Source organism: Eublepharis macularius, chromosome 4 (assembly GCF_028583425.1).
Source record: "Eublepharis macularius isolate TG4126 chromosome 4, MPM_Emac_v1.0, whole genome shotgun sequence".
In the NCBI taxonomy this organism is placed as follows: Eukaryota; Metazoa; Chordata; class Lepidosauria; order Squamata; family Eublepharidae; genus Eublepharis; species Eublepharis macularius.
Window position 1 is genome coordinate 45300465 of NC_072793.1, and position 25398 is coordinate 45325862.

Genomic DNA, 25398 nt, shown 5'->3' on the forward strand with positions numbered 1-25398 from the left:
CACTCTCTGTTGTACCTGCATTCATTTGGGCAGCCCAACAGAAATCGGGAGAGTTAGTTTGAATATTGGCATCAGAATCCAGCTCTTGATGATGTCACTCAAAATTGGATGTGTCATGAGCTCTCATTTGAAGATATGAATGTGCATGTATGGCAGCCTGACTCCCATCTGCTCAGATAGGTGAAGCATCCTCTTAGGCAAGGTTTGTTTTTCTGATTTAAGATGTATTATTGGCACAAAATGCTTTTCATAGTGTGTCATAGACAGCCCAGGCCTACAGCCTTTATGCAAGTGAGTAGGATGCCTTTGGCTTCCCTTGATTTGAGGTTGGCGAGATCAAGCCCCTCGTGCTTGATGTCTGTTCCTGTTGCTCCGTCTTGCACTTGGGAAGCATCCAACCGAAATGTCATGTGTTGCATGTGTGGTGGAATAATCATCACCACCATCAAATGTGTATGGGATTACAGCAGGAGGAGTAACTTCTCTCCCTTAAGATTTTTTGGGATGTAGCTCTCAAACCGCATTGTGATTTAGATAGAAATCAGCTAATCATGCAGAGCAGAGGTTACATCTGCTGTTCTGTCTTAATGCCAAGTAATAACAAAGTTATGAAAGAAATAGTATGAGAAAGTACTTCTCAGTACCTAGAGAATGAGATTGTGCAGTTTGATAAGATGCTGCCATTTGTTTTATTGGATGAAATATATGGATAATTTGGGGTGGTCTTATTTCTTTCTTCTGGAAGATTGAAGATGGTATGGGTTATTTAGAACTTAACTGGTCTTGTAGGAAAAGAGCTGTAATTTGATGGTATATTCATACGTCACATGTTTCCTTGACTGTAAAGTATGTAATAATATTTATTTAATTTTTTAAAAAAGATATTTTAATTCCTGTGTAAGTGTTGATTACAGCTGACTTTTTGTTTTTAATATGGATTTTTTACATCAATAGTGCGCTCTCCAGTCCATTCAGAGCAGCATGAGTGTCTCCAGACACTGAAATGTATGTATGTATGTATGTATGTATGTATGTATGTATGTATGTATGTATGTATGTATGTATGTATGTATGTATGTATTTCCTTTATATTCCACCTTTCCCCCCAGGGGGAACTACAAAGCAGATTACATCATTCTCCTCCTCCATTTCATTCTCACAACAACCCTGTGAGGTAGGCTGAGAGTGTGTGACTGGCCCAAGGTCACCCAGTGAGCTTCCATTGCAGAGTGGGACACTGAACCTGGGTGTCCCAGATCCTAGTCCCTCTACACCACACTGGCTCCCTAAAATGTGAACTGCAGCTATAACTTCCATTCTGTAATGTAAAGAAAGTGCAGCAGAGTAATAAGCATTATAGGGAGAAGACTTCTCCCAACAACAAGCAGATGTTCTTTGCCAGAATTTGGCTGCTTGCTCTGTTTTTATTCTTTGTGTGTGTACTATCTCTATCACCTCTGGCAAGCACATTGTTGCAATCTACCAATCTTTACTGTTTTTTTTTTCTTTTTTTATCCCATACGCTTACTAAAGTGCTATTATTTTAGGAGAGAGATGCAAAAAAAGAGCTGCTCCCATTTTTTTTTTGCTTAGTACAGTATGATTTTCATCTTTGGTACAGCAGAGGTTCGTAAATTAGCCTATTTCTCTTGTAGATGCAGTATACTCGCTCTAAGAAGCAACTCCTTATGCATACTTTCCCTTGGAAAGAATGCAGAAATACAGGGATGTGACAGGAGGTGTATTTACCTTTTTTGGTCCTTAGGATTCTATCTTGCAAACAAGAGAAAGGCCTTCAAAGGGTGCCATTAATCCCAAGCAGTGGTTATTTTTAGCAAATACAGAATATCTTTCCAGGGAGAAGAGATAGGATGAAGTCATGTAAAATTTAAACGCTGTATGATTTGACATCCTTTATTAGCAACTGCATCAAAATGCATTGGAGATTGATGTTGTTTTTCTTTGTTGTCAGCGGTGTGGATCATCTTAGTTGTAGTTTAGTTCTTCATTGGATCACTTCTGTAAGAAGATTTCTACTTCAGCTCCGACATCTCTCAGCAAAGGCCCTCTTAAAGAATATTTCAATAATGTAATATAACATCCAGCTATTGTAAAGAACAAAAATAGGAGGAAAGTCATATGGCTCTTTTATACTTTATAATTATTGTGACTTTATTTTTGCAGTGTTTTAATTTCACCGCCCAGAGCCCCTGGGGATGGGCGGTATATAAATTGAAAAAATAAAATAAATAGATAAACCTATGTTCCTTATATACATAGTACTCCACAATGTTTATTTTGAAGATACCGTGCAGTTTCGGTCCATTTTTTCATCTCGAATTTCAGTCATTTTTGCACGCATGCCAAAAAATCTACATGACTCCTCAGGGCCAAACTACAAGTGACACTTGAATGGCAAGTGTATTCCTCCCTGTTCACTTGCCCTCCACTTGCCCTCCACTTGCCCTCCACTCAATCCACTTGCCGTTCAAGTGTCATTCGTCACTTCTAGCTTGGCCCTCAGATATTGATTTTATCCCATAGTCCAACAACAGGAATGTACTCTTGTCAGCTCTTCAGGGGTAGAACATGGAATAGTAAGAGCTCACCTAGACAATCCATGAATGCAATGTTATAACCATTCTGTGAATATTAGATAGATGGGGAGGGGGTAGATAACCTTTGTGTGTAGCACAAGATGTTCAATTGTTCACTCCTTTGCAAAAGAAATCAGAATAAAACAGCAACGTAGTGCTCAAATACTTGAAAAGTATGGAGTCATGGAGAATTGTGTCACTGCCACCATTCATACCAAACATAGTTTCCAGCAAATGGTTGTGTAGGTCCACCTTCCACCTGGTCCTTCTTCCACCCTGGAATTCAAGGGAACTTAGGGAGGATTCACAGGAGGCACTGATCATACCCAAACGTGCTTGACTTCAGCAAGATGGCTGCATCATGCCCTCCAATCATGCTCTGGGGCCATAGCTTGTGAATGGTGTACAGAGTAACATACAAGGCCAGTTCACAAAGCTGCTTTCCTGTTTGAATAAAGCTGAAATCTTATCAATAATGGTTCCCTTCAGCTTCTCAGTGTCTCCTAACCTAACCTACCTCACAGGATTGTTGTAAGGATAAAATGGGAAAGGGAGAACAATGTGCCTGATCTTCTTGGAAGAATGATAGGATTAAAGTGTACTAGGGTATCCTGTACTTTTATAATCTTGCCATCCATGTGCAGAATTAAATATTTGATACAAAACTGAGCATCCAGTAAGTATCAACATTGTTTTTTGTTTCTAAAACGAAACCAGGTGTTAAACCTTTTTTCTCTGGGGCTTATTTGGAGCTACCATTGGCTATGTGTCATTGCAGAAGGGGATCTGCTTTTAGCCATCACTTCAGGGAGGAATAAGGGCAACTTTCCTTGCCTCTGCACCTTGGGATGTTGCTATTATAAAACAAGGCTCTGCAACAGAAGGATTGTATTGGTCTTTAAAGTGATTTGTTACGTAGAGACTACTTTCAGTAGTATTAACCATAATATCCTTCCAGATGGTTATTCCTGGAATAGATTAGGTGTACCATATTGGGATGGCTCCAGTCCGTTTTTGTAGGGCAGGCCTTGGAAGGTGATGCTAAGGGACTGTTGCTCATCCCCTGGGCAAATAGGATCCCACAAAGTTCCATATTATCCCCTGAGCTTATTAACATCTATATGAAGTCATTGGGATAGGTAGTCAGGAGGTATGGGCTCTGCTGTTGCTGATATCTGGATGTCATCCTGCTCATTTTCATCTGATAGTGACTCTGGACCAGCATCTTAAAGCAGTGAACAAGTTGTGGGCTCTACTGATCTGCGCTGTGGGATTTAACCTGCTTGGGATGGAGTTATATTCCTCCTGAAGACACAGGTTCTCAGTTTGGGAGTACTTGTTGACCAAGCTTTGCTCCTGTGGTGGCAGTGGCCAGGACAACCTTTTATCATCCCAGGCTGGTATACCTACTGCTACCCCTCCTAGAAAAGTAATCTTTTGATGTTGATAACATCCAGATCAAATTACTGTAATGCTCATTTGCTTTCTGGGACTCACCACCAGGATTGTATAACACCGGTTACAGTGGCTACCCATTTGTTTTTGTGCACAATTAGAAGTTCTGATTTTGACCTTTAAAGCCCTAAATGGTTTGGGACATAGATATTTGAAGAACCATCTTCTCTGATATAATTTTACCCAGATAATGAAATATTCTAGTGAGCCCCTGTTTAATGTGCAGTCTATCAAATGGCAATGCCTGCCAGAGCTTTCCCTCTGGCAGCTCCGAGAATTCCCTTCCCCCTCTAAAAGTTTGATAAGCAACCTTATTGCCATTTTTAAAGGCCAACAAAATGTACTTGCGATGCCTTTCCTTTTCTTGACAGTCTCCCATGAATTACGTTTTTAGCTGCTCTACTAGGATTCTTTTATACCTTTTTATTTTATCCTCCGTTTAGACTGTTTTATAGGTTATCATGTTGTGGTGTTTTTAATGTTTATACTAATGTTATTGTACTTATGTTTTAATATTTTGTAAGCTGCCTTGGGGGCATGTCATGCCAAAAGGTGGAATGTAAGAGAAAGGAAGGAATTCCAGATACCAGGAATAAGTCTTCGGTTCTCTTGGGGTTATCACAAGTAGAATGGATTGTGCAAAAGTAAACGAATGTATACAAACCATACCACAGGACTGGGATGCAATTTATTTGCAATTTATTTTATATACAGTTGATTATAGAATTTGACTTTTTATTATGGTGTAGAGTTTGATTTAAACTACACACCATCAAAAGAATTGATGCTTTCAATTCATTCTTATCTCTCTGTCCTGCTGTGGGCACATCCCAGCACCACAGGACACCATCATACTGCAAATATTTTATCTAGTATGATATAATATAAAATGGGAATAATAAATCATGTCTTCCTTCTTAGGACACCATTGAGTACAATGAGGATCTTTTTCAGTACCTTTACTGGCACTCTCTGTTTATATCATTTGTGCCTTGTAGATGAAAGAAAGGAATTATTTGCAACCCAGAAGGGTTCTGGAACTGAAATGCTTTAGTTAAATGAGCTATTCTCATATGGTACTTTCAAGACTGAGAAGTACCATCAGTAATCACAATAATGCAAAGGAATATTTCCATTGTTTTCCAGTTGCACTAATAACAAGGTTTCCCCATTTGAAAGAATGGAGCTTGTCAGATTATATCAACTTTAAAGCATCTTCCATTCCTTCCCTCTCTGGCTCTTGGAAGAGACTTTGTAGCTCCTGGAAACTTAAAGAAAGTAATCCAAGTGTTTCTTTTCATTGGGGTTCTGCAGAGTCTAACATGCTCAAATCATTAAAATGTCTGCAAAGGGAGCTTACTGTGAGAAACATCTTATTGTTGCAGCATTTAATGCAGCTACAGTTTTTTCCATAGATAACCTGGGCAACAACTTTCTTGTCTCTATTCCAGTACTCAGTGGATATTACTCATTGGGTTTTTTAAAAATTCAAAACTTTTCATGAAAATTGGCATCTTTAGAAAGGGGGAAAAATCATTATTATGTTTCACAGTTTTTTTCCCCTACAAAATGATCTGGCATTTCTGAATTTAGTGATCTCTTATCTTTCCCTTTCTTTTTCTTTCCTTGCATCCAAATGCTTGTGAAGTGTGTCCAAATGTACTCTCAACGTTTTCCTTTTTTTCTCTTTTGCCATTCTTTACTTTTTAATAGAAGCTTTTTTAATGGATGAAGATTTTAAAAAGATAAAACATTTTGGATGCTGTTCAGTTATGTAAAAATGGAAGAGGATTGGAAACCCAGTATTATCATAATACTTGTAAATAAAAACAAGGTCCTTTGAAAATAATGTTGTCCTGATATGTGCTAAACTGCAACAATTTAAATCGAAGGGTTCAACTTCAGACTGCTTTTTGAAGGTGGTGCTGGCATTTGCTACAATACGGCAACATAGCAGTGCTGTTGCATGATTCCATTTCTCTTAAGAGGAAAGCGATGGAGAAATTGGAAGCAGTTTGTAACCATGTGGCTTTTAAACATTTTGAACTTGGTCCCCTCCTTCAGAACTTACTATATGCTGTTTCATCCCACTGTAAATATTATTATGACAAGCCAATGTGCAGAGATCCCAGCTGTGTGCAAGGACTTGTGAATTAAAGTGCAACCCTATGCAGTCTAAACGCATTAGTTTCAACAACTTAGAATGGAGCAACTCTGCACTACGGTTGTTGTGGATTTTCCGGGCTGCAGCAACTCTGCACTGTTTGAATGCTAGACTCAACACTGGAATTGCAGGAATAGATCAGGATATATCTAACTCCCCTCCAAACATGCACAGGAAAGCATCATAAGAAAAAAGCAGCCGCTTGTTCATGGAGACAAGTTCAGGAACTCTTGCTTGCTGTACATGTTGCTTTATGAAAACCTTGCAATATCTACCCTCCTTCCTTCTAGGGCTCTGGCCGATATCCTCCGGCAGCAGGGACCAATCCCCATAGCACACTGTGAAAGAGAGACTATCTCGGCTATAGATACCTCCCCCAAAGACAACACACCAGTCCGAACATCCTCTAAAAACCACTACACACCGGTGCGCACCTCCAAGAGCAACCCAGGTAAGCATTGTACTTCTTCAGTACTAAAATGAGCACATTGGTGTGATCTACAGAAAATGCATCAAAATGGAGCAGCAAAGTACCGCTGGCTTCTGTATACTCTGCAGATATCTGTATGCTCCTTAAAGGGTTTGCATTGCACATGCCATTGCAGTTATTCCATTACAAAATTGCTTTTTCTGAAGGATGTTGCAGTGCCAGGCAGACATTTTGAGACATGTTCAAATGGTCCTTGAAGGTTTCATTTTGCCAACCTCTTGAAGTAATGGGCTGTTATTTGTCTGTAGAAAAAGAATACAGACATAAAATAAAGACATAAATGACGAATACAACCTGACAAAAATGCATGTATTCAAGAACTACTGTATGCAGAGTGAGGGAGTTACGGCATACATTTCACTTCTCAAAGAGTGACTCACATCCTCAACCAGGCATTTCATGGAAGTCTCTGCTTTCCATTTGTGACTCAATCTTTATTCTCTATTGCTTGAACTATAACTATTGTAGTGGAATAGAGTAAGATGCACAGTTCAGTCACAAGTGATTATTAAGTTTGACATAGGAGCTATTGGGTAAACTTTTCCTGCCTTTTGCTATTTTAAGAGGTCAAATCAGGTGACCTCAAAAGACTAATAGTCCTGTAGGGTGTTGAGCCAGCTTGGCTCTTTTAAGGAGGCCAGTATAAACTGAAAATTCTCAGCACTGTACAAAAGTAACAACTTGGGCCTCTTGGACCGGTGTCTAACAAATCTCATCCCTGAATTGTTTTCTCTCCGGCTGGCATGGATTGGGATCTGTGGAAACCTGCATATTTTTAGATATGGGGTTGACAGCTGTTGTAGGAGGTGGAAAGAGGAAGGTGGCTTTGTAAAACTGAAGCTGTGGTCTGTAAAGTTCTTGCTGCTGGTTATAAAAGACATGCAACTAAGGCCTGGACTACACATTATATATAGCTGTATATATGTTTAAACCTTGGTAGCTGCTTCTTCTTCAGAAAAGCAGCTTTGGTAGAGGGATCCAGAGGAGTTAGCCGTGTTAGTCTGTAGTAGCGAAATCAAAAAGAGTCCAGTAGCACCTTTAAGACTAACCAATTTTATTGTAGCATAAGCTTTCGAGAATCACAGTTCTCTTCGTCAGATGCATGGAGGGCCAACAGAAACTGGTCAAATATAGAGCCTCCCCCCCTCCCCCCCTATATTTGACCAGTTTCTGTTGGCCCTCCATGCATCTGATGAAGAGAACTGTGATTCTTGAAAGCTTATGCTACAATAAAATTGGTTAGTCTTAAAGGTGCTACTGGACTCTTTTTGATTTTGGTAGAGGGAGAATTTCAGAAAAGAAACAGCAAGAGGGAAGTGTTCTGAATTTTTCTACCAAGTGCTCCTTTTCTGCTTCCTGATTATAAATAAACATTTATTTTTATTTATTTATGTCATTTATAGTCCACCTTTCTCACTGAAACTCAAGGCAGATTACATAGTGTGAAATTAGTACTATCAGTAGCAAGGACAAGGGCAGGTATTTCTATACAGTGTCAAGAACATTTCCACAAACAATGTCATAGGGTAAATGAATACAAGTTTACAAAGACATTCCATTAGTAAGGATCCAGTATGGGGCTGAAGAAGTGCTGTAACAGAACACAATCAATTCTAGGACTGGCTTTAAACAACATGACACAAAGGTAGTATATAGGAGTACATATTTAAAGCAACAGAGAGTATGTAAGGCAGCATAATGGTGAAGTCTATAGTTCCTAACTCATTAATGAAACATCTGAGACCCCCCTCCCTACAATACCACCCTCCTATCTGGAAAAAAAAAGCCTTTTTGAATAATTTGGTTTTGCATTGTTTGCGGAAAGCCAGGAGCATGGGGGCTCTCCCAACCTCGTCAGGCAGGCAGTTCCATAGGGTAGGGGCCACCACAGAGAAAGCCCATATACAGGCTGCTGTTGATTTTGCCCATGTGCTGCAAGATGGTACCTGCAAGAGCCTCTGTTCAGATGAACGAAGCTGCCGTGGAGGGACATAGGGAGTGAGGTGGTCCCGTAGGTATGCTGGGCCAAGGCCATGAAGAGCTTTGTATGTAATAACCAATATCTCGAATTGAGCATGGTAACTGACAGGTAGCCAGTGGAGTTACTGTAGGATGGGAGTGATGCTCATACTCCTGCTCGCTTCCATTAACAGTCGAGCTACAGTATTTTGCACTAATTGGAGCCTCCTAGTTAACTTAGATGGGAGACTAATGTCTAGCACATTACAATAGTCGAGTTTTGATGTAACTGTAGCATGGATCTAGGTGGCTGGGTCAGCTGTGTTGAGATAAGAAGCCATCTTCCAGGCTAGAGTGAAATTGTAGTAAGCATTTTTTGCAGCTGCCTTAACTTGTTTTTTCTAGTAGTAGCGCTGTATCCAGTATAACTTCCTTAAAATGTGAAATTATAATCTGTAGTTCAGCACTAACAGGATAAATTCCCATGAAGTCTGAAATTACTAGGAGAGCAGATCCCTGCATGCTTAATAGGAGTCACCTGTGAAGTGGAATATGAAGTGAAGAAACATGAAGTGGAATCTTGTCTCTCTGCCATGACCTGCTGACCACAGTTGAGATAGTGAGGGAACTGGAGCCCCCTTGGTCATCTTCTGGATCTGTATTAGATCACTTCAACTTGCTCTCTCCAGATGAAGTTGATAGGATCCTGCGAGGGGTTAGGCCCACCACCTGTCCCATGGACCCCTGCCCATTGTGGCTGGTGAAGGCCAGTGCCAACGGCTTTGGGATTCCTTGGAGGCCATTGTCAACCTCTTCTTAAGCTCTGGGGTGTTTCCTGGAGTGTTGAAGGGAGCAGAGGCATGACTTCCCTTGAAAAAAATATCTTTGGACCTTACCAACCTGTCCAATTATTGCCCAGTTTCACACCTCCCATTTCTAGGCAAGGTGATTGAGCCGGAAGTGGTGGAGCAACTGCAGGTTTTCCTGGATGACTCGTTTGTCCTGGACCCATTCCAGTCTGGTTTCCACCCTGGCCATGGGACAGAGACAGCGTTGGTTTCCCTCACAGAAGATCTCCGCAGGCATCTGAATTGGGGCGGGTTGGTGCTGCTAATACTGTTAGATCTTACACCAGCATTCAACACTGTTAACCATGATTTGCTGACCCACCCATGCAATGGTCACCTCCAGGTTGGACTACTGAAACTTGCTCTATGCTAGACCCTTGTCCCTACTCCAGAAGTTGCAACTGGTCCAGAATATAGCGGCACACATTCTGACCAGACTCCATTCCGGTCACATATAACACCGGCTTTGTAGCAGCTGCACTGGCTCCCAGCGGAATTCTGGATTAGGTTCAAGGTCTTGGTACTGACATTAAAAGCTCTTAGCGGACTGGGACCAGCATACCTGCGGGACCACCTCTCGCCATATATTCCCTGGAGAGCCCTTTGTTTGGCAGATCATCATCTGCTGGCAGTCCCCAGCCCCAGGAAGGTTCATCTTGTCTCAACCAGGGCCAGGGCCTTTTTGCCCTGGCACCGACCTGGTGGAACTCTCTATCTGTAGAGACTCGGACCTGGCAGGATTTACTATCTTTCCACTGGGCCTGCAAGGTGGAGTTGTTCCACCAGGCATGTGGTGGTTGAGGCGAGTGTCCTCCTCCCTCAGTCAGCCTCCCACTGGTGGGGGGGTCTATGGTCTCCTCTGGTCTGCTGAACATCAAGCAGCTTGCCACCTGCCACCATAGGTTTATTGTATATAGAGGGATTGTGCAATAAGAACGCCACAATGTTTTTCCTGAAGTGTTTTAATTATTATGCTGCCTATTTTGTATTTCTTCTGTGACCCGCTCTGAGCCTGGTTTTCAGGGAGAGTGGAATACAAATGTAATAAAATAAATAATAATCTTCAGGCTCAAATTAGGTTTTTAAAAAAGGGAATAAACCTCTCTGATAGTGCAGGTAGCCCCTTCTGAAATTATGAGGAATGAGGCTGCTATAGAGTAGTCTGGAGCATCAGGAGTAAAGTGTGGCATTCAAAGATGCCATGACTTGTGGGGATGCTCTTTTCGGCAGTAGCTGAAAACATGCCTTTGGCAAAGGATCTCCTGCATCCCTCTCCTGAAGAGGAGAAGAGGAAGCATAAGAAGAGGCACTTGGTCCAGAGATCTAACTCTTACTTCATGGATGTGAAATGTCCAGGTTGCTACAAAATCACCACGGTGTTCAGTCACACTCAGACGGTGGTTCTCTGTGTTGGCTGCTCAACTGTTCTGTGCCAGCCCACTGGAGGAAAGGCCAGGTTGACAGAAGGATGCTCCTTCAGGCGAAAGCAACACTAAATTAAGCAGACAGTTATCCAGGATGAGTGGGGCTATGCACACAGTCACCAGCTCAAGTGCTGAAGGCTCAAGAGTGCCTATCGGGGGATGCAAGGAACATGGGCTGCGGCTGTGACTCTTGGGGCTTCGGCCACTAGCTATGGAATACGAAGAGGAAATGTGCACTTTCCTCGTAGCCTCACCCATTTGATTCAATACATTTTTGGATTTAAAAAAGGGAAACCGAGAGTAGGAATAAATAGACAGTTCTCATAATGAAGGTAAGTAAGCAGTAGGGTCCTGCTGCAAGGATTGGTATAGAGGCCAGTGTTATTTAATTCGTTCATAAATGACCTGGATCTGGGGGTGAGCAGTGTAGTGGACAAATTTGCAGATGAAGCAAAATAATTCGGGAAGTTGCACGCCAAGGCTAACTCTGAAGAGCTCCAGGAGGATCTCCACAAATTGAATAAGTGGCCGACAGTGTGGTAAATGGAATTCAGTGTAGGTAAGTGTAAGGTGATGAACACTGAGGGGGGAAAAAATCCCAACTTCAGATATATGCAAATGAATTCTGAACTTGCTTAGACTGAGGGGTAAGGAGACCTCGGGGTTATAGTGGACGGCTCAATGAAAATGTCAACCCAGTATGCTGTAGCAGTGAAAAGGGCATACTCTGTGCTGGGGATTATTAGGAAAGGGATTGAAAATAAAACAGCCAAGATTATAATACCTCTGTAGTGATCTGTGGTACAGATTCATTTTGGATACCAGGTGCAGTTCAGGTCATCGTAGCTCAAAAATGACATTGCAAAGCTTGGAAAAATATAGAAGAGGGCAAACCAAGATGATTGGGGAGTTGTACACCATGGATATTAGGAAAGGCTGAAGATTCTGGGACTCTTAGGGGGAACATGATAGAGGTTTATAAAATTATGCATGGGTAGGGAGAGTGGAGAGAGAGACCTTTTTCTCCCTCTCCCATAACACTAGAACTCAAGGGCATTCAATGAAGTCAATGTGCAGTAGATTCAGGACAGAGAAAAGGAAGTGCTACTTTAGATGATGAATGATTAAAATGTGGAACTCACTACTAGAGGATGTAATGATAGGTGCAGGCATAGACAGCTTTAAAAGGGGATTAGACAGATTCATGGAGGATTCATGGAGTATCAGTGGCTACTACCCATGGTGACTAAAAGAAACCTCCACATTCAGTGGTAGTAAACCTTTGAATACTTTGAACGCTGCTGTGTGGTGCTGTTGATTGATTATCATTGTGAAATGAATAAGGCCCAGTCCACTGTTACATTAGAATGAAGTGGTAAGAATCCTAAACAGTCTATATTGCTTCAGAGTATTAATAGGGGGGAGGGGATATTTTGAAACGTTGTCCACATAAAAACCTGCCTGTAAGTTAGAAACTAGCAAATCAGGAAGAAAGGTTCTAGCCCTGCTCCTGACTTGTTTGGATAGTTTTCTGTTTGCAAGGAATTGTTTATGCATAAATGTGATCCATCATTTCAAGTCTGAATTGGTACAGCCCATTTCCCCACCTCTGAACATCTACCACCATTCTCATTTCATTCTGCTGCATGTGTAGAACAGGACTGTGGAGGAAGCTCAGATGTGGGGGTGTTAGCAGTCAGACTCCCTCCTCACGCTGAGAAGGTAGTTTATAGAGATGAAATATCATAAACCCCTTCCTCACATGCGTAAGTCCAAGTCCCTGCTTGGCCCAAGGCACAGTGAATGCCAACTGGGCAGGAGCTTAGAAAATTACCAGAACATGAGTCAGAGGCAGTTGACTGACTGACTGCCCCTCCATGCCCCAAAGAAACACAGAGATAATGAGGTTTCCTAAGAAAACCCCTGTCTAAGCTCATCAATGCCTTCTATACGACCCCTCACCCATTTACACTAATCAAAGCTCTTCAGCTTACTTGATAGCTCTTTCTGTCTAGTGCTTACCAGATCATTAAGCAATATTCTCACCTATAGTCTATCCCAGATAGAAACCATCAAACCTCTCTCTACTTATTGTTCTACCTCCAGACAAACCATTAAGCCATTGTTTTTGGAGCAAGACATCGTCTTGCCCCAGGGAACATTTTGCCTTATAATTGGGCTTCCCAGCCATGTGCTGTGCGTGTGTGTTAATAATAATAATAATAACACTTGATTTACATACTGCCCTTCAGGACAACTTTATGCCCAGTCAAGCAGTTTACAAAGTGTGTTATTATTATCCTCACAACAATCACCCTGTGAGGTGGGTGGGGTTCCTAGAAGCCATGACTGACTCAAGGTCACCCAGCTGGCTTCAAGCGGAGGAGTAAGGAATCAAACCCAGTTCTCCAGATTAGAGTCCTGCCCCTCTTAACTACTACACGAAACTGGCTCACTATATCAAACTGGTTCTGGGACCCATCTACACACCACCAAACTCATTTGGGCCTTCTCTTCCCTCGTCTTCTCTCCGTGAAACGCTGGTTGTTTTGCTGTTTCCGTGGACCTCTTCTCTTCAAGACTGGTAAATATTGCCCTCCCAGAAACTGCTTTCTCCCCCTTTCCTCACTAATTTCCTCTTAGTTAGCCTTGTATGTGTACTGTGTATATTTGGCCTTTTTATTTCTCTTTTAATTAAAAAAAACCCTTTTCTGTTGAACATCTGCTTGATTTAGTTGAGAGTTCACTAAGGAATAATCCCCATAAACATGGGTGGAGATTCCTAGTTACCCCCTTTTGCTTGTCTCCTGAATACTAATTCCACCAACCAATTAAGGAGACCTCCTATTTGGGTAACGGGGTTCATTTATTGCACACCCTTAGTGCTAAAAAAGACACATCTTCCATACTTTTAATTCTATTCAACAGAAGATCTGATGATTGAGGATAAAGCTACACATTATATGCTATTCTATGATTCTTGGGAGTATTAAAAATATAAAATACAGCCAGATATATAATATAAAATGCAGCAGTGTAGAAGACAAGCATTGGATGAGGGAGAGGGACTTCTCTTGACCCTTTTTCTTTGTTCAGTTTTCATACAGAAAATTGTGACTTCCACAAAGTAGTTCTGCTCCTGCCAGGGAAAACTCACCCATAAATCATAAAGTCATTTTCCCACTTCAGAATTCTTTCAACATTGCCAGCTAATTCTGCTGCATGTGTAGTCCAAATCTGAGACTGTGCAAAGGAAAAAATAGACATGGTAAAGTCCTCTATGTCAATGGCCTTCAGTTCATGGACTGGGGCCCTCAGGTGTGTCATGGAGCCCTGCCTGCTGGATTGTAAGGCTCTCTAGAGCGGCACTCTTTTGGAAGGACCTGCTGCTTGTACACACGCGTAGAGAACATGGGTACTATGCCTCCTGCCTCTTTTTGCTTGCACCTGGGAGGAGCAACAGATCAGCAAGGTGAGGTCACGCAGTGATGGAGGAGAGTCCTTCATGCAGAACAGCAGGAGCATTAAGAGTCCAGCAGTACTCACATGATTTTTGCGTGGGGAGGAACTGACTGAGTTAGAGAAGAGATTAAACAGAATGGTAACTGAGCTACAACAAGATGGCAGTTTGTTTCTGATTGGGAAGACACTAATCTGTAAGTATTATGTGTGGAAAAAACCTCAGACAATAGACAGTACAATACCCACTTGCTGCAGGATTCTTCTAAGAGGTGTTTATTTACCAAGACACTGACCAGCAGAGTGGAATTAAAGGGCACTTCACACATCAGATCATGCTTTATGATTGCAGTATCAGGAGTTGATGTGCTTGTGCGAATGAACCATCCCAGGTCACACACTGCAGATAGAATTTTTCTATCACTTCACATTCAGGGCTGGCTCAGCCTATTTAGTCATCTCCAGTGTGCTTCTCCACTGCTACCCTGACAGTGCCCAAAGTGGAGGAGGGGTGAAGGAAGCACCTCTGCTGCCCACCGTGGCCTCTGGCACTGACACAAAAGATATTCACACTCCCTTCTGTGCTGCTCAGGAAGGTCCAAGGCAGGCTGCAAGAGGAAGCATCTCTACATCCCACCCGGGATCCCCAGAGAGAAATGAGATAGGAGAAAGCACACTCCTCCTCCTGTGCCACTCCAGCAAGGTCCAAGGTGAGCTGCAAGAGGAAGCTCCTCTGTAGGCTGTCCTAGACTGCCACACAACAGCAGCAACATGGGGAAAGCAGTCACACCTCCTTCCTGCTGTGCAAGGTGGGCAGCAACAGGTGCCATTGTAGACTGCATTGGGCCCCAGGTGAGACTGGCACTGGTGCAGGTGGTGACCAGACGCACAAACCAGACCTGTTATCTTCTCCCACTTTGTCACTCCACATTGGTTTGGTACCCTTTGGGTCACTTGGATTGTGTGTTGGTTCTGTTCACATTGCTTCAAACACAATGCTTTTTAGTGAGATGAATTGATATATGCAGCTGTGGCTTCTCAAATATAGAGGGATCAAGAGATGAGACATCAAGTGTTGTACAAATGTATGAATAACAATAACAATAACAATAATAACTACACTTATATACTGCTCTTCTAGACAGATTAGTGCCTCATGCAGAGTGGTGAACAAATTACTGTTATTATTATCCCCACAATACAGCTTTGGAGCTGGGGCTGAGAGGAGTGGCTTACCCAAGGCCGCCTACTGAGCTCATGGCAGTAGTGGGATTTAAACCAGTACTGATTCACAGCTGAACCACTTAACCACTGTGCTACAGCAGCTCTCAGATGTAAAAATGAAAAATTCTTTGCTAGGCACTTGAGAGATGTAAAAATCTCTCAAGTGCCTGGCAAAGAAATAAATGATGGTAGTGTAGGAACAGACTTTTGGGAAGAATGTGAAAATTAGTTCAGTTTAATAAAGATGAAGAATGAGAAGGTCACTGGCACTGCAGATTATTTCAAGGTTTAAATACCCAGGATCAGATCTGGTGACAGGAAAAGTCCTGGGACTTTAGTCCTGGACTTCAACTACAATTTAAAAAAACATCATCAAGAGAGAGAGAGGCTATATATATAATTTAGCTATTTCATTCATTTGCAGAGTAGGTATGTTAGGAACATATACTTGCTGAAATCGCTGTTTAATGTTTTTTTCACTAACATTAGCTGTTGTGAAAAAAAAATGGAAAGGAGATATTTGCAGATCAGGAATTCTCTAAATACCCAGGATTTTTGTGTCCTAAAGCAAAAATTGTGTATTTGCCATTGTAATGTTCTAGACAACGCAATAGGTTTCCAAACAGCTATTGTATTAAGAAAAGAGAAACGAAAAAGAAGCAGGTGTTGCACAATTAAGCCAATTGCACAGAATGAAGAAGGTGTCTTGGACAATTGTATAACAGCAAGTTATTTTGTGTTTTACATGGGGAACGATTATGAGGTTCACAGCACTGTAGACAGTAGTAAGCCAGTCTGCACTTTGAGTGGGGAACGATGCACACAACTGTTGAACATATGGTGCTCATATGCAAAAGAACCACTGGAGAATGTTGAAAATCTTTTTATCTGTGCAAAGTCTGTATATTCAAATACCAGTGTTTGGGAAGGCAGAAAAATCTATGGAGCTGGGAATGATGATGGAAAATTTCACACATCCCTATTGTAGATTGCACAGGAAACAGCATGTCTAACATATGGATGTGAGCAGTAAGTCTCCTGTGAGGAAGTGGCTCCTCTGTTCTACATGGCCATCTAGGGAATTCTCCATTTGCTGTTGTGAGTTAGATGTAATACACGTTAAGTCTAACATTACAAGAAATCTCTCTAATTGGTCTATCTATGAGTATTCCTTTGGCACCATCACTGAGACACTAATTGTTCAATCTTAGCATTAAAGCTGATCTTCTATTTTTGCAAAGTTAAGGTAACGTTTCTTGTTTTCCCTTTGTTGAATAGTAGGTAGTTCAAGCCAAACACTACATTTCTTTAGTATAATATTAATAATATTAGTGTTTACACAGTGCTTTTTCTAAGACATCAAAGACTTGACATTCTTTCAGTAATTTTTATACCAACTCTGTAAAGTATGTCAGCGTTATTATCCTCATGGTATAGTTTGAGGGGTGGCGGTGGTTTGAGCATAGTTATTTAATAAAGGGAGAGTTCCAATCTGAGGTGAATTTGAACTGAGCATTTCCAGTTCACATATCAACAGATAAGAAGAGTCTTGCTGGATCAGATTAGTGGTAAAGTTGCCAGGTCTTCTCACCCTCCCAGCAGGAGGAGAGAACGTGGCAGTCGCCTTTTTTAAACTCCTCAAGTGCACTTTGCGCATGCACGCTTCTGGGGGTGGTGCAATGATGTCATTGCTATTTCAGATAATTTAGCAATACTTGAGGGAGGCTTAAACCAAGTGGTACCTCCGTGCCAGTGATCTTTGTGGTGAGTAATCCATTGAGGTGTCCTTGTTCCTTTGCAAAGTTCTTCTAAGAAGTGTAATATTCACTTAACAGTAAAAAACTGAAGTGTGGAAGGACATGTGAACACAAGTTCTTGGGAGGAGTTCAGCACACTGTGTAGCAGAAACAATACTAATTGTTTGTTTGTACATACTAGATATTTTCTTGGGCTATATCATTCCTAGGTCATAGTCTCTCCTTCCAGGGCATATGAAAGCATAGTCCAAAGACGGTCAAGATTCTGAGAAAGACATGTCAGCCCTTTGGTACCTTTGCATCTGAAGGACAACCTATTTACAGGATTCCAGCTTTGAATGCGGCACATAATATCTTAGACCTTGGATCAGCCTGATATATCTGGGAAAGGCTTTTAATAAGCCATTTAAGTCAGGATACTCAAAATGCTGTTTTCAGCAACTCCTTCTACCTGGGGGCATATTCTGAGCTCAGTCTGCATGCAAAACAAGAGCAGAAGATGCCCTCGATCTTTAAAAACAAATTAATGAATGTGTCCAACCAAATGCAAGGGAAATATTTTCACTTTTAACCTTTACATAAAGGAGAAGAGATCTTGAAGCCAAAGCCAGCTGTCTCCAAGCTGGCAGATGAGAGAATAGCTCTGTTCTGTTACACAGCAATGCTAGCCCATGTAGGAAAAAACAGTCATAAATAGCTGGTGTCTAAATGGATCAAGGCCTCAAGCCCAAAATTGTTCCCTCCAGAATGTATTTGGAATATGATTCCCAACTTTAAACTGGTCCCTCTTTCTGTTTCTTTAATATCAGTTTGATCTGCTGCAAATACCAGGTGAGGTTACTTACCTCCAGCCATGAAAAGCTTCAGCTACCCTTTTCTACACATTAAGCCTCTTTTAAAGGGCCAGTACATTTTTCTCCTGGCAAGTTGGTAACTAGGTTTGCCAGCCTCCAGGTGGTGGCTGGAGATCTCCCAGAATTACAACTGATCTCCAGGCTACAGAGATCAGTTCCCCTGGAGAAAATGGCTGCTTTGGAGGATATGGCATTATACCCCATTGAGAACCCTCCCCTCCCCAAACTCCACTCTTTCCTGGCTCTACCCCCCAAATCTCCAGGAATTCCCCAAACTGGACCTGGCAACCCTATTGGTAACCCTAACAGAAAATGGTCATGATTTAACAAGTGTTAAAAGAACAAATGTTAAGAAGGCACAAGACCTAAAAAAACTGCACGAGTCCAATCTGTATAGGCATGCCATTGGGCAACCTTAAAAAATGAAAAAACATAACGCATAATTGAAAGTGGAGAGCTGGCCAACAGTCCATATAGTCGTTGTCGTCATCGTCATCATCATCATCATCAAACATTAACCTTTTTTCCAAAAAGCATTTTAGAAATAATAGAAGATAAGGACTGAGCTCTTGGTAGGTGGAATATAGAAACCATTAATACTGATGCAGATAGGCAGAATTGTTCATTTTAGACGTTATATTTAGAATGAAGGATTTCTAATTTAGATGAGCTATTTTCTGTCACATACTTTATACCTAGAGTAAAGCAAAAAAAAAAGTTTTATTGAAAGTTATAGAATAATTTAAAAACTATAAAATTATCAGTTTCTTTTATTTTTATGTTGATTTTATTAGGCAGTTGGTAGGGGGGAAGGAGAACCATGGGAACCCATGGATCAGGAAGTCCTTAAACACTCAAGCAATGGGAAGTGTGATGCAGAATATTGCTTAAACATATATGCCCCATCTGGTGTATGGATAAGTGAGGGAATATCCATGATTCTCTTTTGCTTTGTGGAAATTGGTCTTCAGACTGAGCACAACTGAGATGTGAGTGTTCTCTACCCAAAAAATCCCATAAAATATGAATCTATCAGAGTGAATGGTGAGTACCTGCTCTCTCGTCATTTGCCTTTCTAGGATGCCATGAGGCAAGAGGTGCATTCCATACAGTGCATTCCATTTTGAAAAGCTACCTGCAGAGCTTCCGCCAGTTTTCCTTGTTGGGCTGCCATGTTTGCAGATAGGGTGTCAAAGAAGAGATTGCAGATTTTTTCATAACTAGCAGAAAGGTTTATAACTTTATTGCTGAACTCATACGTTTGTAAATGTTAGAAAAGAACTTTTTATATGTAGGGTACCTGTAATTTTTCTGAAGCAGTAGGAAAGGTAGTCGGGGTAGTTAGTTTCAGCAGCAAAATGGCATGGGTAAAGCCCCTTTCCTCATGGCAATCTGGCCCTTTAAGCCACGGCCCCTATGCTGCATATTGAAAAGGCGGGGGGGGGGGTGGATAATCACAAAACTACATGTAATATGTAGTTCTCTCCTGTCTGTGAATCATTACTGTTAGAAGCTGAATAAGAACTGTTATTTTTAAATTCAAAAGCCTTTACCTGCTTATAATGGATGCATTCACTAAATAAATAATAAGGTACCCGTTTACTCCATTTAAGCACCCTGCCATGGTCAGAGTCATAGAGATTTTTTCAGGATCACTTAAGCATTGTAATAGCGAGCATGATCTTGAAAATTACACTCTGAACCAGGAAGAATCTTGGGTGGGCAGAGTTAGGGTGGGTTGGATGTGTGGAATTTAGAGCACTGACACTTTGGGGGATTAGCAGTTTTCACTGATTTTTTAAATTTAATACACAGTATGCCTAGTCTAAAAATGAATTCTCATTCTATAAATGAAAGGTGTCCTGTCACAGATTAATAAGAATCTTTTGAGTAAAAAAATCTCCTGTGGTTTGAATTAGGCATGCCCAAATACCTATAAATCCGCTCACATTTGGGTTGCCGCTTATGAGCTGGAACCTATCGGCAGCTGTTTGGATGTGTCCAAATGAATTCAGATATGGCCATCTGCGTGATGGCCAGACTTTCTCTCAACCGCCATTGCCCCCATGACCTGTCTGCTGCTGCTCCCACCTCCTATTTTTAAAAGTGCACATAGCAGAATTTTAAAAATCAGTTTGAGATCTTTGAGTTGAGACTTAAAACATTGGTATTTCAGTGCACGAACCCAACTAATTGTGTGATTATTTCTTCTGACCATTTCTTAAGTAGATACGATGGGCTGCACAGGTTCAAAAAGTAGTTAATGCAATTTACCAAATCCAGTCAATTTACTTGCATTTGACTGTACAGGTACAAAGAGGGGATGAACTGTGTGAGATTCCGTGCTTTATACAAGTCAGTGAGTTTAATGACTGGAGCTACCATTACAATGGGGGTTACTATCTCTTTTCTGATAAATTTGACCATTTAGTTCTTGATCTGGGCATTTGCAAGCTGCGATGACTAAACAGCTAATGCTCTGGTACAAAGCTGCTTGACGTGGTACTGTGCGTGCAATGAATTTTGCCAAAAAAGCATAAAAGTGAACCTGCTAGGAACTTGCTTCTCATCTAATCGAGAGAATTCAAGCAAGGTATGATCTCCTGATGATTGTATTTGTGTTGAAGTGCACAGCATGCCTAACTTGAACCAATAATCCAACTGGGACAGTGCATTCAGTGGATTAGTGGCCTTTGTAAAGTCCCCCTTTAACCCAAATGTGGTTGCACATTTTTAAAGCAGCAGCTGGCCACTTTTTGGAATTCGAGAGTTGAGGTATGCAGAGTAGGGATGCGCATTTGAAAAAAAGAATTTTTTTTTCAAAAAAAAAAAATTGGACCCATGACTTTATCTGGAGGACTGGAGTGGCTGTTTTTCAAGCAATTGACACCCAAAGTACAGAGTACCTAGTCCAGACTGTCTGCTAAAGATTCCACAGGTTTCAAACAAATTAAATCAAGGGGTTCAATTCTATAGAGCTCTGACCAAGGTACCCCCAGCCACCCTACTTGTCTCTATTGTTTTTATGAGGGGGGGGGGATTCCGTGCTTTCTCCAGGGCAAAAGAAGTCAATAGCCAAATAGAGAAGAGCAACTATTGTCAAAAAGCCTCCAAATGCAAACAGAACCAACAAGTCCCAAATAATTAATATCAAACCACAGAACGCAGAGCCAGTTTGGTAAGCCCAACAGAACCATTGTCAAACCAGAGGATCCAAGCCAAATTGACCTGGTATGCCAGTGCCAGGATAGCCAGCCAGACCTGGCAATACACTCACTCAGATGCACTAATATCACTCCCCCAAGAAAGGCCTCAGAAAGTGAGAGGAAGGGGTTTGAAGCCACTTGAGTTCCTCTCTGCAGTTTATAGCCTATACCATCACTGGCTCACAGGAAATAGAACTGCCCTTCATCACTAGCTCTTCTGTTATCTTCCACCCTTCTAAAGAAGAAACACAACCCCAATACAACATGCATGAGTTTCATTGTAGGTGCTTTTGTAGATTCTGCAAGTTTTGAGATACAGCTCATCTGTCCAGAGCAGATAAGCTGGCCAATGTGCTTGGCGAGGCTGTCCTTGATGTGCATGTCACACATGTTTCATGAGAGGTCACAGGTGAGACTCGATGTTCCCTTGTAGCTTCTTTACCAATGCATGTACTACTGGAAGAATGTCTGAATTTCTTGTGCCTGGGTCCAGAAAGGCAGCCAGCTTGTCTTGAGGCATTAGGATCAAGAGAGACCCAGGCTTGCCATGTCAGACAAGAGCCATGTCAGACAAGAGGGCTTAAGGACCTCCACCATCTATGAGAGAGTCAGCCACTCCTCATTGCTGAGTGGTCTCTCTCCCTGAACAGTAGTGGCCTCCAGGGCCACCTTGTCCAGGCTGTTCTTTTGCTCCACCAGATACTCAAGTTTGGTGCAGGTGCAGTTCCACCAAGAGCTGACATCACTGATCAGGTGGTGCTCTAGCATGCCTATCAGCACCTGCTTCTGGTACAGCAGATGGGTAGCCTTAATTCTTCATGAGAAGTGACTTGTGATATTCCAGCAGGTCTGGAGCAAATCACGGGTTGCAGCATCAAATATGGGATTCTGTACTGAACCTAAACCCAGGGTGTCCCTCACAACCAAGTGAAGAAGGTAGGTGATGCAGTAAGTGCACTTCAGGTCCAAAACCTATGCCACTATCCTAATATTTGCACTACCATCAGTCACCATGAAGCCCATTGAGACATCCCTGCCTACTGATGCCATTAACTGCTTCTTGATGGAAGCAGAGATGTTGGCCTCTCTGAGCATCTTGCACAGTGCTTTGGCCCCTCCCACCCTGCCCAACACCTATTGCCCCACCCTACCCAGAACATTGCTCAGTGCTCAGTCAGAAAGAGAAACATGTGTTGTGCTAGGGGGGCAGGTTCAAATGTTGTGTGAAGTGTTCAACTCTCCTACAAGTGCAAGGCAATTGTGTCTCCACATGTAAGACAGATTACACTTAACAGCAGGTTTCTGCAGTAAAGCAAAGAGAGCTGTGACGGAAGGGGTTAACTGTTCCCTAGAATAGAGAGCTTGAGTGACAGGCTGCTCCCTCTTCTCTGATTGGCCAGTTAGAACAGGTCTGAAGGCAGTCAGTTGGTTTCTGGCAGGATTTGGAGTCAGGGAGTCTGACAAGAAAAGTCAGACAGGTTCACCTTTAGAGTTAAGGAAGAAGACTCCTTTGCCTTAACTGTAGTATTACTGTCCTGAGGAAGAATTCTGTCTAAGAATTCAGAATCTAAGGCCATTTCCACATGCCCTTAAAGGGATGGTCCACTCACCGAATGCTGGTGGCTTTTCCTCATGAATCCAAACATCTCAGTTTGCAAAATGGTTGCAGGCCATCTGGCTTCTGGGTTTTTGGCAGCTTTTTTGGGAACACACTTTCCATGGTCCCAGAAAAGGTTCCAAAAAAACCCCAAGAAGCCAAACAGCCCACATCCATTTTACAAATGGAGACATCACTAGTGTTCTATTAGTGTGCTGTATCTTTAAATGCATGTGGAAATGACCTAAGTGGCAGCATAAACTGAAGTACACTTTACACATGCACCAGAGAACTGGGAGTGTGTTTTGGTGAGAGTGACTGGGTAGTGGATTGAGACTCTCTTTCAAGCCAAAAAGAAGAGGGGTTATATCTTCTGAGGAGAAGATTAATTCCAGCCCAGTTTTGAAGGGAGGGTTGCCTCTGAGGAGTACCCTCACAGCACTGGGGCTGCTTTTTACCCAATTGGCCCCTGGCACAACCTCACACTTCTGCATCGCACTGGGAATGATGTCATTCCCAGCACAACGTGGAAGCATTCTGGAGCACACAGGAGCACAGTCGGGGGTTTATTGTCAGAACCTGCTACAACGATTATATTTTGAAGAAACCAACACCCCCAATCTCCACAAACCATTCCTCCCCCAAAACACAGAAATATCTTCAAAACAACAGTAGAAGACAACTATATAACCAGAGCCAGAAGAATGCAAAAAACAGTAATGATTAGGACCCACCCCTCCAAAAAGCACACAAACCCTTTAAAAATTAAAAAGCTTTTCAAAACAGAGAAAATGAAAATCAGTTAAAAATTCTTTTAAAAGCCAACAGCACAAGCCTTTTAAACGATTTTAAAAACAGCACAAAACCACACCTAGGAAAACTATTTTAAAAGAACCAGAAAGAAAGAAAAAAGACTACAACCCCCCTAGGCAAAAAGAAAGAACACAGAACAACTTGAAATAATATTTTAAACCAAAGTCCACTGTGGGCAAACCAGTCATATAGATGTCTAGGCATAAAACAGAAGGAGGTCTTCCCAGGCAGGCAGCAAAAATCCAAGGCGCAGACCAGAGTTGTGAAAGAATCATCTTGACTGAGCAGACAGTTCTAGTGGGAATGGGAATACTGCCTGGGAATGCTGCCTCCCTCCTCTTGCCTAAGACTCCTGTAAAATTGAAGAAAAACAGACCCAGGAGCCTTAAAATGCCAGCCGCATATATTTCCAGAATTTTCGGGGACCCAATTCCTGGTATTCTTGAAAACCCAAATATCACTCTGAATATTCCAGATACCCACATATATAAGAAAAATACCAATAAGGTATTTTTGTGTGTGTGTGTGTGTGTGTGTGTGTGTGTGTGTGTGTGTGTTGGAAATATCCAAATGCACATCTCTTGTGTAGAGCTGGCCCAAGTCCTAGAAAGGCATTTAACATTCTTCAGAGCATGGTCCCAAAGCTATGAAGCCTGGCAGCATGGTTCTTATCGTCCACAACGATATCAGGAAGTTGTGAGTTACTATGGTAACAATATCTCGTTTTTATATAAAGAGAGAGAGAGAGAGACTAATAAAAGTAGCAAGAGAGTGAGTGAGAGGATTAAGAATATATTTTTTTTTTGAAAAATTTTTATTGGGTTAGAATCCATTATTTCCACATTTACATTCAATTTTCCCCAATTTTTTCATCTCTAACCCCCTCCCTTTCCCCCCCCCTTTTTGTTGACTTCCAACAGCTTTCCAACCCTTTGTCCCCTTTCCCTTACTTTTATTAGCTTCCTCTATCTAAAACAAATATATATTCTCCATTATTCTAAGCAGTACATCCTTAACTATTTTTAACATTATATGCCCAAACTGTAAGCCTTTGTTTCCATCTTAGATAAACAATTTATCCCAATTTTTCAATTTCAGGTATTTCTATATATCATAAACCATATAGATCATACATTCGTTTATGTCAAACAATTTGACTTATTCTCTATATATATTACTCATTCTATCTTTTTATAATAGTTCTATATATCTCTCCTCACGTAGTCAATCAATTTGACCCATCTATATCTTCAGACATTCAGTTTGGTACAAAACTTGTCAGAAAAAAAAGAAAATATTGTTAGTTAATCGCTCCTTATATTTAGTCCTTATAATTAATTATTTTCTCTATGTTCTGTTTGTTAACCTATATATATCTATATATATGTCAATCTATTAATCTGACTGCTTATTAATTCACATTTATCTCTTCTCCCCCCGGTAAAGTCTCCCCCCTCTACTTCAATACTTCAGTAGTTCTCAAACTGCCACAGTTTTCCTCCCACCTCCCATTTCTTCTCCAGGTATTGTTTCAGCTTCTCCCAGTCTGTG

At 41.6% G+C, this 25398-nt stretch overlaps 2 protein-coding genes across 2 annotated transcripts in view; both read left to right on the forward strand.

Moving 5' to 3' along the window:
• LOC129326872 (protein shisa-6-like) overlaps positions 1 to 25398 on the forward strand; it is a 367308-nt gene that overhangs the window by 14389 nt on the left and 327521 nt on the right. Inside the window, exon 2 of the mRNA XM_054975176.1 lies at positions 6507 to 6667. Within this exon, the coding sequence (XP_054831151.1) occupies positions 6507 to 6667 (161 nt within the window). The remainder of the gene's footprint in view (positions 1 to 6506; positions 6668 to 25398) is intronic.
• On the forward strand, positions 10755 to 11038 carry LOC129326873 (40S ribosomal protein S27-like). Its single transcript, XM_054975177.1, has one exon. The coding sequence runs from the start codon at positions 10755 to 10757 to the stop codon at positions 11007 to 11009; it is 255 nt and encodes an 84-aa protein (XP_054831152.1). The 3' UTR covers positions 11010 to 11038.

What these genes read in the sequence shown, in the direction of transcription:
- LOC129326873 (XM_054975177.1), top strand. Translation starts at nt 10,755, where the DNA reads ATGCCTTTGGCAAAGGATCTCCTGCATCCCTCTCCTGAAGAGGAGAAG.